This window comes from Macrotis lagotis, chromosome 5, assembly GCF_037893015.1.
Source record: "Macrotis lagotis isolate mMagLag1 chromosome 5, bilby.v1.9.chrom.fasta, whole genome shotgun sequence".
NCBI classification, from domain to species: domain Eukaryota; kingdom Metazoa; phylum Chordata; class Mammalia; order Peramelemorphia; family Peramelidae; genus Macrotis; species Macrotis lagotis.
Window position 1 is genome coordinate 240,748,873 of NC_133662.1, and position 12,379 is coordinate 240,761,251.

Genomic DNA, 12,379 nt, shown 5'->3' on the forward strand with positions numbered 1-12,379 from the left:
GTCTTTCTCCAGATCATGTTTTTATATAATGGAAGGAAATGGTAAATTTTAGTTAGAGATTAGTAAAAATAAAAAAATGTAATTTGCTTTCCTATTCCAACTTACGGAGCCTCTCAAATCTTGCCACGGACTCCCAGGTTAAGAATCCTCTGACCAATGGTCTCTTCTAACTCTAAATTCCAAGATCAGCAAAACTGGAGATTCAAGCTGCAGAATCCTACTGCATTATCCTGCACGTCCCTGGTGCTCCTGAGCAGAGTGGAAAGCTTCCTTCCTTGTCTTTCTTTTTCTCTTTCTCCCTTTCCCTCCCTCCCTCCCTTCCTGCTTCCCTCCTTGCTTCCTCTCTCTTTTTTAATTTAAAAAGCCAGGTGCTCCATCCCACTAAGGGGGCCTGAGGCTGTCTCCATCTTCCCCCTTGTGCAGCAGAGCTATATTGGCACAAGAAAAATGAATCAATCCCTGGGTCCAAGGAGGCTTTACCCAAGTGATCCAAGTCCATCTTCTCCACGTGCCCAGCTGCAAAGGCCCTGCAAGCGGGCTGCGGGACTCTCCCTACCCTGGAAGGCAGAGCCAATCTGGGCGGAGCAGGAACCCTGGCCAGAGACTCCATCCTTTTATTTCTGCCTGCAGAGGCAACTTGGACCCTGTCAGCACCAGGGTGTCAGCACTCATATTTATCTTTCTTTTGTTTCATGAGGCTGAGTTCCTGCTGGCTGGCCCAGAGGTTTCAGGAGGAGACCTGGGGTTTTCTGGGGATACCCAACTTTCCCACTTTCCCAAATGATAAGGCACCCCCAGAGGACAGAGGCACAAACCCCAGGCCATCTTGGCTTGTGTTCAGACTGGGCAGTGCTGGAGGGTTTGTGTCTGCACCCCGATCTCCTGCCCAACAGATAGCTTCCTAGGCAGTGGGGATATTTTAGAGAAAACTGGTTAGCTTTAATTTTCCTTAGAAAGTAGCTGATCTTTTTGTTTATGTTTTTGCAAGGCGATAGGGTTAAGTGACTTGCCCAAGGTCACAGTGTCAGAGGCTGAATTTTAACTCAGCTCTTCCTGACTCCAGGAGCTCTATCCACTGTACTACCTTCAGCTGCCCCAACAGGTCCTCCTTGCTTTGAACTAAGTAATAATCAAGACTTATAATGTACTTTGCAATCTGCTATTTGTTCCTCACACTCTTTGGAGCTAAACCCTTCAGGTGGTATCTTCCTGGATCAGAAGAGGAAACTGAGGCCAGAGGACTCTTCACTGCCCACTGTCACATTGCTTCTGGACTTCCCCAATACAGCTCATCATTTTGTGGCATGACTGAATCTGCCTCGTGTCCTCTGCCCCTCCGAGACCTTCTGCCACTGGAGGGCAAGGCCTTGGCTTTTGGCACTGTTTTTCTCTTTTCCACCAGCCACCCTGCTTTTGGGCTTCTCTGAAACTCCCCAACATGCCCTCACCTTTCCAGTATCCTTTTGTATGTGGTCACCTCCCCATTTGACTATAAGCTCCTCCAGGGCAGGTATTTGCACCTTCAGCACTTTACTGGCACTCGTGCTAGCATGGGAACTTAGAAACATGTATGTCTGGGTCTCACAAAAGTAGGAGACAGCAGAGGAGGGATTGAAGACCAGATTTCCTGCCTCTGAGTCCAGTTTTCTTTTCCCCACCTCTTGTAGCCTCTCACTTCTTCTAAGCAGGAAGCATCTCCCTGGCACTCAGGGCAATGGTACCCACAGTGTTTTGGGCAATTTGGAGATGAGAACTGCAGTTATATCTCCCCTGATTCATAGCCTCCTATTAAAAGGATGATTGGGAATCCAAGGTCCAACTGCTTTCCCCCTCTCCCAGGCCACCCCTCTAGGGGCAGATAATCTGCTTCCCCCAATGCAAGCAATAGTTCCTACCACACAATTTACACAAATACACATTTCATCTTCAAAATAAAAATTTATTCCATCTGTAACAAGAACATTGAATTTGCACATCAGTGCACAGTTCACATTTAAAAACAGCGGAGCACATTGGTAATAAAAATCTATGGTACAGGTGGGACGTCCCAACCACCAGGGGAGATCAAGGAAGGAAACAAGGCCAGTTCTGCTTTCACCAACTCAGAAAGGTCCCAGAGATTGCAGGGAATACCTGCTTTATTGAAAAGAACACACACACATACACACACACACACGTGTGGATGGGTGGGTGTTAGGGGATGATGGCAGAAGAGGGTCCTCGGGGGCTGAATTGCCACATTCAGAACAATTCTTAAAATCTGTCCCATTTGAAGAAAGGAGAAAAGGCACGGCCTTCATAGGCTTTGCCAAGGAAACCAAAAGCCAATGAGAAAGACAGAAACCAGAATCACTCTGGGTGCATATTGGTTGGGGACCATTTCTGGGTCCCACTGCCCAGATTCTGTTTGTTGCCCTGAAAATGAGGAGAAAAAGGCAGGCCTCGGGTCTTCTTCACCTTTGTGCCTCAATTACTGTCTCCCATCACCATAATGTTGGGTGAGGCAGCAGAGAGACCTTCTGGGGGTTCCTGGAGCTGAAAGACAGACCCAGTCGGGGCCATCCTGTCCTCGATCTCTGAGAAAGTAAGGTTGGCTCTCTTTCCAAAGTTAAGGGGAGGACCCAGTCCTCCTCTTTCAGGCTGGGAAAATACAAAAGCACCTTTAAATTGCTTCCTCCCCCCCAAAATGAGGGGGAGGGAATGAGGTGGGGGTAAATGTGCAGCTTTCTGCTTCACTGGCAGGGTTGTCCAGAAGTCCCTCCAATGGATATTGTGTTGGCCAAGTGAGAGCCAGATAGCGACACTTGACCTGAGAGCAGGACTGATCAGAGTTGCAATTTGGAAGGAACAAAGCCCAAACTGCCTTTCAAATAGCTGGGAATCTCCCCTTGTCCACCACACCAAATAATGACAAATTAAAAAAGAAAAGATACCAGCCATTCACCATCACAACCATCACTATAAACAGACACCACCACTGAGGGGCTGAGGGACTACTTTCTATACAGCACATTGGGATTGGGGTGCAGCAGGACACAGTGGGGAAAACATCAGTCCCGGCCTCACACACTTATCCGTGAGGACTGACCATCATGGCAGAGGGGAGGTGTGGTTCTTGTGCAAAGGACTCAGGGTGCGCTGTGACCTACAGTACAGCCACTGGGGGGTGACTTGGGTTCAAGGGGAACAGCACAGTGAGACAGAATACACGTTTTCATATTCACAATGTAAACAATAAAGGGTCCTCCAGCAGGTTCCTAAAATAGCTGAAAAACAGCTTTGTACAAAAAGAAAATGACCTTCACAATATGACCTCTTTTTGCTTAGTGGGTTACTCCTTGTGGCTTCTCTTATGAAACACTAACCCCATGTTACTTTGGATCTGAAACTCCAAATAGAGCAGGCCAGGGATTCTCAAATTCTGCTCCATTCCAAGAAATAAATGCCTTTTATCAGAGAGATCCCCAAGGAAACTTCGGCTTGCTCCAACTGCATCCACACAGGATGTTAACAAACCCAAGAGACATCAGTTGGGAAAAAAAGACTGCATCAGGCAGGACTGAAGAGTCTGGCATGTCAGCAATGTTTCCTTTCTGAATCCTAAAGGCAAAGAAGAGGGGACTTGGAGAACTGAGCATTACTACATAGTAGTATTTAGTTTCCAAAAACCATCGATAAAATCGTGATCGTTCTCTTCTTCCTAGACCATTCATCACAAGGCACAGCTCAAAGGCTCTGCTCTTGGGAGACCCATCCTGCAAGCTAGACCTATGCCATTTGGAGTAGAAGAGATGATTCCAGTTACTATTTTTTTAAAGATGAATTTGATTCATCTTAGATACTCACTAAAAAGAGAAAGCCATTGTGTTAGAATGGGGCCAGACTGGCCACAAAGACTTTCCTGCCCAGCCTTGTCAGTCTGTCCAGACCCAGAAATGTCAGTGGTGGATTTTCCATGAGGGAGAGAGAGCAGGTCTAGGTTAAAAAGGGTCACTGGAGTTTGGAAAAGATAAAGGTGTGATGAGGCCCACTGTTCATGGACCTTCATCAGAATCACCATTGAGGAAGGCTCCTGCTCAACCTGGTCATGAGATGAGAATTCTCAACTGGAAAAGATGGGCATGTTTGAATGAGAAACCCTAACCAAAGGTTTCCACAAGAAACTAAACCACAGACAAGCAAGTCAGCCAGCAACAGAAGGTCAACCTGAGGCCCTGTCCTCTCCTCCACCTAAAATGTGGTTTCACAGCGTTATGTGTCCCTGACCTGGAGATTCTTCTTTCTTCTTTACTTCTACAGTGAGAGGGTCCTTGTTTAGAAAGGGAGGAGAAATAAAGAGACTTGCAATACTGTCGGTATTGCTTTGATCTGGGAGATCATTGTCCTGAGGAGTTAATGAAAAGTGGATTCCTCGCCTCTGTCACTCTCCTCTCTCTGGTTCTTGTCACTTATTACCTGCCTGGCTCTTTTCTTGTCTTCACATTGGGGTGGGTGGGTCCTTAGTGATAAGACTGCATAGTTTGAATATGAGAGACCCAACACTCCCCCTCTTCCCTAGTCCCCCCACAGACAGGTGTCATTCAAGATCACTATGCAACCCAGTCAATAGCCAGGAATCACATGAGATGAATCACAAGGCTTGGTATGGATGTCGCCTACTTAAACATTTAAACAAAGTGGGTAAGTGCAGTTATAACCAAGTCCACAGGCTGCAATGACATCCTGGAGGATGGCTTCCAAGAGACAACTGATGAAGGGTCAAGCAACCCGCCTAGTGCCTGCCCCCTCCCCTAGAAGCTTTCCTTTCCTACCTGATGGTCTCCATGAGCAGTTTCCATTCCACTGGAGGGCTGCTCTCTCAAGTCAATCCCTCCACAATGGGGACTTTCACCAGGACAATGGGCTGGAAAGCAATGTGTGAATCCCTTCAGTTGAAGTTCTGCTGGACCAAATATGTTTCCAAGGAGCTAGGAGAGGGGGGTTGACATGAGGCTGCTGAAGGGAGGCGAGGGTGCTTATTAAGGATGCCCAGGGCAGCTGTCCTGATGGTTGGCCCAACTGTGGCCTAAATGGAGTTATTTAGTAAGTGAACTCACACGTGCTTGGGGCTCGGATCTCTTTGCCCTCAGCTCCCAGCCACCATTAGGATTTTAAACACTGGGTGGTAATAGTCTTAAAAATTCTCTCTGGCTATGGTTCAATTACTGGCAAACTTAGCTTTCTGGAATCTCAGGCCCAAGAGAAATCAGCTCTGCGATTAAGGCCTGTGGGGGCTTCTCTGAAGAGAAAGTAAATGCTACACCATTTGGCAGAACTCTGGGGGGTGATTCAAGGTCTTAAATAATTAAAACCACCGTCACCACCTTGTGCAGACCCCTGCCGGGGACCTACAGAGCTATTCTGAGATGACATCTTGGTGGGCATTTTCCAGTTACAGACCACAGTCTTGCTCCATTATAAAGCAAAACAAAACAAAACCAAAAACACATTCGCACACACCAAAAAAAAAAATTGTAAGAAAATAAGAAAATTATCTACATAAATATTGTATATACAATTTAGGAAAATGACAAAACTTCCAGGAAAGGAAAAATACCTTTCGTCAAGTGTTAACAGTGACAATACAGAAAAGAAAGCTTTGCATTTGATGGAGGCTATACACATGTAATGCAACAATTCAAATGTCTCCTATGAAATAATAAAAAAAATACCCATAAATCATAGGCAGCATTGGAGGAAGTACGGCATGGGGAAGAAAAATAATTTGAGGGGAAACATATGGCCATTAAACTCGGAAGGCCCACAGCAGTATTCAAGTAATGAAAGGGTTTTAACCCCACAGACAGTTCATTTTAAAAGAACACTTCATCTTCCAATTGCTGTTTTTCATTTCTATTATCTTTTCTATTGAAAACATTTTTCTAAGGGATTAAGAAAGTGGTGGGATGGAGAACCCATCTCACAGAAAGGCCATGCAGGCTCAGTGGCTGGGAGAGCTGGGGCTGCCTCTTGACCTCTTCCCCTTCAGAGACCCTCTTCACTGAGGGAGGTCTTTTCCTGATTTTGGGCTGGTGCCACAAAGAAATTGTTTAAAAAATCAATCAATCCTGCCATTAGTTGCTTCCACCAGCAATGCACCTAGAGCTGAATCTCTGCACCCCTTGATTTAACGGGATCTACCAGCCTAGGGTCGGGAGTTCTGCTGCCTCTCCCCATGACCCGTGTCGCCGGGCAGGGCATAGTCAGGGATGCCCTGAGCTTGCACTGGGTCAACTTACACCTTCCTCCAGCTTCCTCTCCTCCTCTGTCCCCTGACCTTCCTTTCCCTTGCCTTCTTGGACAGAGAGAAGAAAAGCAGGGGAAGTTGGTTGAAAAAAACAGCAATTTGATTTTTGAGAGTGTTCTTTGAAAATGAGGTGTTTTTTCTTCTTTTGAGGTTGCCTGAATTTCTTTAAAAACCAAAAAACCCCAAAGATTAAAATGGTCTCTCAGTCCATGTCACACACACACAGAAAACCCAAACCCTGCATGCGCCAGCAATAGTAAAATGACCAAAACATAGAAAATTAACCAATAAAGTGCATGTTCCTTACATATTACACCTGCCCCTTTTACAAACACAGATTTCCCTTGAAAAGTCCTGGGTGGGCTCTGGATCACATGGTATTATAGAAGGGATTGGTTGTCCGCTTTTTGTCACTGGGCTTTTTGAGTCTCCTAAGAGGCTGAGTTCTCCCTGGCTGCGGCCAGGCGGCGACCGGAGAATCCAGTCCCTGCTGTCTCTGAGGTGGGGGAAGGCCCCCGCCCAAGCTAGTCAATGGGTGTCCTGCGCTGAAAAGCAAAGCCTGCTGAGATGACCCCAACTCTTTGGCATACTGCGCCAGAGGCCTCGCCACCGGCTTGCTCTGGGCCATACACTCTGCTGTTTTCACTTGCTCTACAAAATACATGGTGGGCTCTGGGTACTGGGAAACGGGTCCGAGTCTTGCTGAAGGATCTTCTGGGGAGGGCTGGAGGAGATCGGGATGAGGGGCTTCTGGAGACACCATCTCTCCCTCAGATACCCCACTTTTATGCAGATTCAGGTGACCCAGACTTGCCAGCGAAGCTGAGCGCTTCATCTGGGACGGCCTGGTGAGCCCTGCTTGTCGGACCACTCGGGATTCTATTTCTTTTGGATGCTTTTTCATTGCTCTGGCGCCAAGGCTGAGGTTCTTTATACTGTCATTACTGCAATTATGGGGGAGAGCACAGGGTGGAGATGGATCCGGCCTCTCGCGGCTCTCCTCCATGCTCTCAGCAGCGTGGCTGCCCATCTGGAGGGCTTCAACAGCCCACTGGACCAGAGCATTCTCACCTTCCCGAGGGAGCGCTGTGGTGTGGCTGGAGGCCCCATCAGCAGATTGGTTCTGCTTGGATGGGGGCTCACTGTCTGTGGTGCTGCTCTCCTCGGTCACCCCCTCCAGGTGAAGGACAGCTTGGGGATGCATGTAATCCAAACCAGCTGATTGGGGGGGTCCTGCAGGGCTGACCAAAGAGGGAGCCCCTGGAGGAAGGGGAGAAGGCTCTGAGTCCTCCTCTTCAGGACTGCCCAGGATGAAGGCAGCTTGGGGAGCGCCATCATGCTGAAGTGAGGCTGGATTAAGCAGAGGTAGCATTTGAGGACGCAGAGAAGTCAGCTCTGGACACAGAGTGGTGTTGAGATTTTCATCCACGGTACACAGGACCGTGATGGCCTGCTCGACCATGACTGTCTTCAGCACAGGGTCCCCGGTCTTCTCTGCTGAAGACAAGTCAAATGTTAAGTCAGGAGATGTTACCATGGGAGTGTATTCAATGATTTCAAATGACTTCATTTTGGGAAGATGGTCCTGAATAGATATTTTCTTGCGTGCTAGGGACTCCTCGGACACCCCTCCCCTCTTTGCTCCAATATCTGCCAGTGGACATTCTTGAAAAGCCTGACTGGGGTGGAATCCCAGCAGCCTGGATGCCTGTGTGTCCATCGCCTGGTCGGGCTGGGGAGGGAAGGCCTCCTCTACAGCCCCTTTTGTTTTGGCCTTGCTCCACTCCTGTTCCTTGGGTCCTGAGGCAGCGTCTGGAGCGGGCTCTTCATTCTTGCTTCTTGGTGTTCCGTCAGGCCCAGCAGAATCATTTCTGGAGTTCTTGCGAGTGAGTAGCGTGCAGAGAGGGGTGGCACCATGGTGTTCTTGCTCCTGCCTCAACCGTTCTTCAAACTCCAAGGTTGCCCGCCTCACAGACCCGGGGCACCATTTGGGTGCTGGGTTCAGACCTGGGCCTCGTGACTCGGCTTCTTCCTCAGTCAGATCCCCTTCTTCTAAGTCTTCCAGAGAGGCTGGTGCCAACAGCATGGCCTCCTGGTCTCCCTTGGCCAGCTCGGGTTGTACTGGGCATGCCCCCTCCTGGTCCACATGGATGGGTTTACCCTCGGAGGCCCAGGTTGCCTCAAAGAGTGGCAGCTCATGGATGGTGTTTCTCTTTGGCGTTTGGCATGGGTTGGACAGGACATCCGCCTTCTGCTGACTCTGCCCAATTCCTTGATTGATGGATTCAATTTCAGTGATAATTTCTTTCACAGAAATTGCATTTTCTGAGTGGGATTGCATCGTATCCTCTGGGCTCACTACTTCAGAGATATCCTAAGAGAAGTGAAGGAAAGACAGATATTTACAGCAAATTACAATCTGGTTGAAAACATACATTTCCCTATTTATCAATCACCTAATTCTAGAAAGAAAATCTACTTGACTATGAATACATAGTAAGAGAGTGGCTGAGATTTCCACAAGTCTTTGCTGTGGTTCTACACATCCAAACGACAGTGGTGGGCTCCTACTGTGGGCTGTCCTGTCCCACAGTCTAGGCTTGAGGGGCCCCTTCAGGGCCAACCCTGCCTCTGGGCTTCTTGTATCCCTGAGCCCTGAGGGCAGGGGAGCCCCTGGCCCCATGACAACCTTCATCTCCAGTTTTCTCTCTATCGGTGAAGTTGTCTGTTGGCCAATTCCAATCAAGGACTGAAGTCTGCTCTCAGAGGTTCAGGACTGGGGCCCCTCCAGACAGGGGAAGGCATCCTTCAGTCACTCAATTTTTTAGGAGTCTCTTCCTTCCAACTGCTGGTCTGAAGAGAGTATAGAGTGAGCACTGATGGATAATCAACACTAAGTTTCACGTGGCTGCTTTTACGGGAGGTTTATCTGGTAAGGTTATACACTTTTTTGGAAATCTTGACTATGTGTGTTAAAAGACTTAAAAAACATCAATTCATACCCTTTAACAATTTACCAGCAAAAGATTCTCAAGTGGCTTCTCTGGCTATAGTCAAAGAAAATGGGCAACTCAATGCCCAGTCAGCATCTACTCCAGTCAGATTATGGTCATTTCAAAATGCTCAAAATGACCCAAAGGGCCATGGACTGGGAAGACTGGGAAGAAACTGGATAAGCCTTTAGGAGATGTTTCCCAAGGACCTACTCTAGTTTTTCTCCAGAAGAGGAAGACCGATAGCACAAACTACTGAGGGTTAGTCACACCTTGGGGGGAGGATGTGTCAAGGAGCATGAGGACCTCTCAAGTTGGTGCTACACTGGCCTGCAGTGGTAGAATCCAAAAGTCAATGTCTTTGCAGAAAGGAAGGACCCTCACAGTAGAAGGCATCATTTTAGGGAGGGGTTGGACCAGATGGTCTACAATCATGGAGAGAGCCACAAACTCGGTGGTCTAAAGAAAATGGACAGAGACCTAGCCTGTGGAAGTCTGGCTATGGAGGGGAAGCAGAATGAGACAGGACCCAAGAGAAGCTGTCCCCTCTTCTATTCTGAAAACAGTCACAAGGTACTTAATAAAAATGCTACTTAGCACTTAGCTTTACAAATAATACCTCATTTGGTGACCATTTGATGATCCTTCTGGGAGACAGGGGTAGGGAAGATTAAGGCCATTTTGTAGTTGAGGAAAGAGAGACTCTGCCAGGATCACACAGCTAGAAAAAACTCTGAGGCTGCCATCTGAACTCAGGCCTTCCTGACTCCAGGTCCCTGTCCTGGTCAACTTGGTATTGCTCTAAGGACTGCCAGGCCTGCTGGGAGATGTCTGCAGATCCCTTAAGTTTACTTTCTTTTTTCCTCCATCTCCCTTCCTGGACCCAGTACTGCTGCAGAGGGCTCTCCCAGGACACTCCCATGGTTGGGAATCTTAAGACTCCTGGGTTCCTCTGAGTGATTTCCTCCAAGTGTCTATCCTGCCCACCCCAAGGATTGACATTGAAGTCAATTCAGCCTGGGATACCAGATGCTGCCTCAATTTTCCACACATGTCAATAATCTTGAACCTCAGTTTGCTCGTAGCTGGGGGGCAAGCTCTTTACTTAATTAAGGCTGACAGAGACATGTACCCTGACCTGTGTGGGCAGGCTGGCTGGCTCTGCTTCTGTGTTTGCCTGTCCAGAAGAGTTCTGGACAGGACAGGGTCTCACGGAGGAGAACCTTCCAAAGAGCAATGCTGCACTTGGGAATTCTGCTTCTGCCAAGCTGCTCCCTGGCTGTCCATCAGTGCCTAGGTCAAAGTGAACCTTTAGGGTCTTTAGGCCCTTGGCCCTGACTTGGGGATGAGCATGGCACTAGAGTCTTACCTTTGGCTGATCTTCATCCATGGAAGACTCTCCTGACACGTGTGGAGTGTTGCTTGAGGAGCTGCTTCTCTGGCCCTCGGGGGTCACCTCGGAAGGGGCTGTTTCTGACATTGACAGGCGGCCTCCACCATTTCTCCCCACACTGGCCTCCTCAGTCCGGGAGTGGGAGCAGGAGCGGGGGCGAGTCTCCTGGGAGAGTTCCACAAACTTCTCTAGGGCACTGAAAAAATCGATGCGGTCGGTGCTGAAGTCTGATGCCTCAGCCTGGGACCCGGGTCGGGTGCCAGGGGAGTCGGGATCTGGAGAGGCCGGCAGGTCTCTGAGCCGAGACGTCAACTCTTCCATGGGGAGTAAGTGGACGCTGATGTCTGTCTTGAGTGCGTCTGTCTCCAGATCTTCCACAGTTAAGTCTGGGTAGCGGGTGGGCATCTCCAAGGGGTTGTCTGGTGGGATCAAGGCTCCAGAGGGATGGCAGTTGTCCAGAGGACATTTGGATTCACTCAGACAACACCCCGCTGAACACCCATTGATGTTATTGAGGTTTAATTCATCCTCCATTTGTCCTGTATGAAATTCTCGGGATGTGAATTCTAAGCAGATGACTCTTTCCTTAGTGCGCAGCTCAGGTGTGTTCATGTCTGGAGGTAGCCGGTGCTCTACAAAGACGGGGGGCAGCGGGGGGTGGCTCTCCGCAGTCTTGGCCTCTGCAATCCTGTCTGCCGACGTGGTGATCTCCTTCCTATTAAGTTCCATCCCCGACTGGCAGATGGGCTCATGGTGGTCCGAGAGGTCGCTGTCTGAGTGAGAGCGCCAGAGCTTGTTGTGCCTCTGTTTGCTGTGGAGGTAAACAGGGAAACATCTCAGGTTAGTGGCTGAAAACAAGTCTAATGTCAAGGTCTAGAGGTGTCCCAGATGGGCTGCTGGGGGGGCATGAAGGTCCAGGTCAGAGAGGCAGATGCATCCTACTGGGCACAAATGGAGAAGAAGAGGAAGTGAGGGCCCAGAGGAAGTGTGGCCACCACGAGCCCCCTTTTCATCCGTTTCCTGGAGAGATGGGCTGTCCTGGTCCCCTCTCACCAGGTGGACTGTGGTCCATGGTGGCTACAGCCAGAGTTGGGCAGGGGAGGCAAGGATGGGTCCGAGGAGGCTGGGGCAGGCGCCAGGCTCCCACCCTCCAAGCAGCGGAGGCTGTGCTCAGGCTCCTGTCCTGCTCGCCCTCTGGCAGTGGCATCTGACCCACACCGGAGGGCAGCCCTGACCCGAACAAGGGATAAATCCTGGGTTGGAGACACACCAGATTTGAGCTGCAGGTTCCCTGGCTGCCCCTAGGCGGCGGCAACATGCCACCTCATTCTCACCCTCAGTTCTGCTTCTGCCTGAGGCCTGCACCCAAGACCCCCTTGCCCCAAGTTTGGCCTCAGTTTTCCTAATGATCTCAGTCTGGTTTCTTTCCCACTCTAGGCTCCTGACTGCATCTTGTAGCACCTATTGATCAGGAGGGTTTAGAGAAGCCTGGAGGTAGACCCCAACCCTCGGGGAGGGGGGGGGGAGCAATCTCTGACTCCTTGGACAGAACATCTGGGAAGATCACTTGAGCCTTGACTGTCCAAGGAGGTCGGAGGGAAGGTGGCTCCACAGGCAGCCGGCAAATGAGAGGCTGTCTTCAGGGCTACTGCAGCCCCACTGGGACCCTCACTTTAAGACAAATGATTCCAATAGTTCTTTCTTCCA

The 12,379-nt window shown here is 49.4% G+C and overlaps 1 protein-coding gene across 4 annotated transcripts in view; it reads right to left on the bottom strand.

Annotated features, from left to right (window-relative positions):
- Positions 1-369: 369 nt before the first annotated feature.
- SSH2 (slingshot protein phosphatase 2) overlaps positions 370-12,379 on the bottom strand; it is a 243,608-nt gene continuing 231,598 nt past the window's right edge. Inside the window, exons 15-16 of one of the 4 annotated variants that reach the window (XM_074189117.1) lie at positions 10,649-11,483; positions 370-8,660 (exon numbers count right to left, since the gene is read on the bottom strand). In XM_074189117.1, coding sequence (XP_074045218.1) covers positions 6,657-8,660; positions 10,649-11,483 — 2,839 coding nt within the window. In that variant the 3' untranslated portion in view covers positions 370-6,656. The remainder of the gene's footprint in view (positions 8,661-10,648; positions 11,484-12,379) is intronic. The other 3 variants (XM_074189115.1, XM_074189118.1, XM_074189119.1) reach the window with 3 other exon arrangements.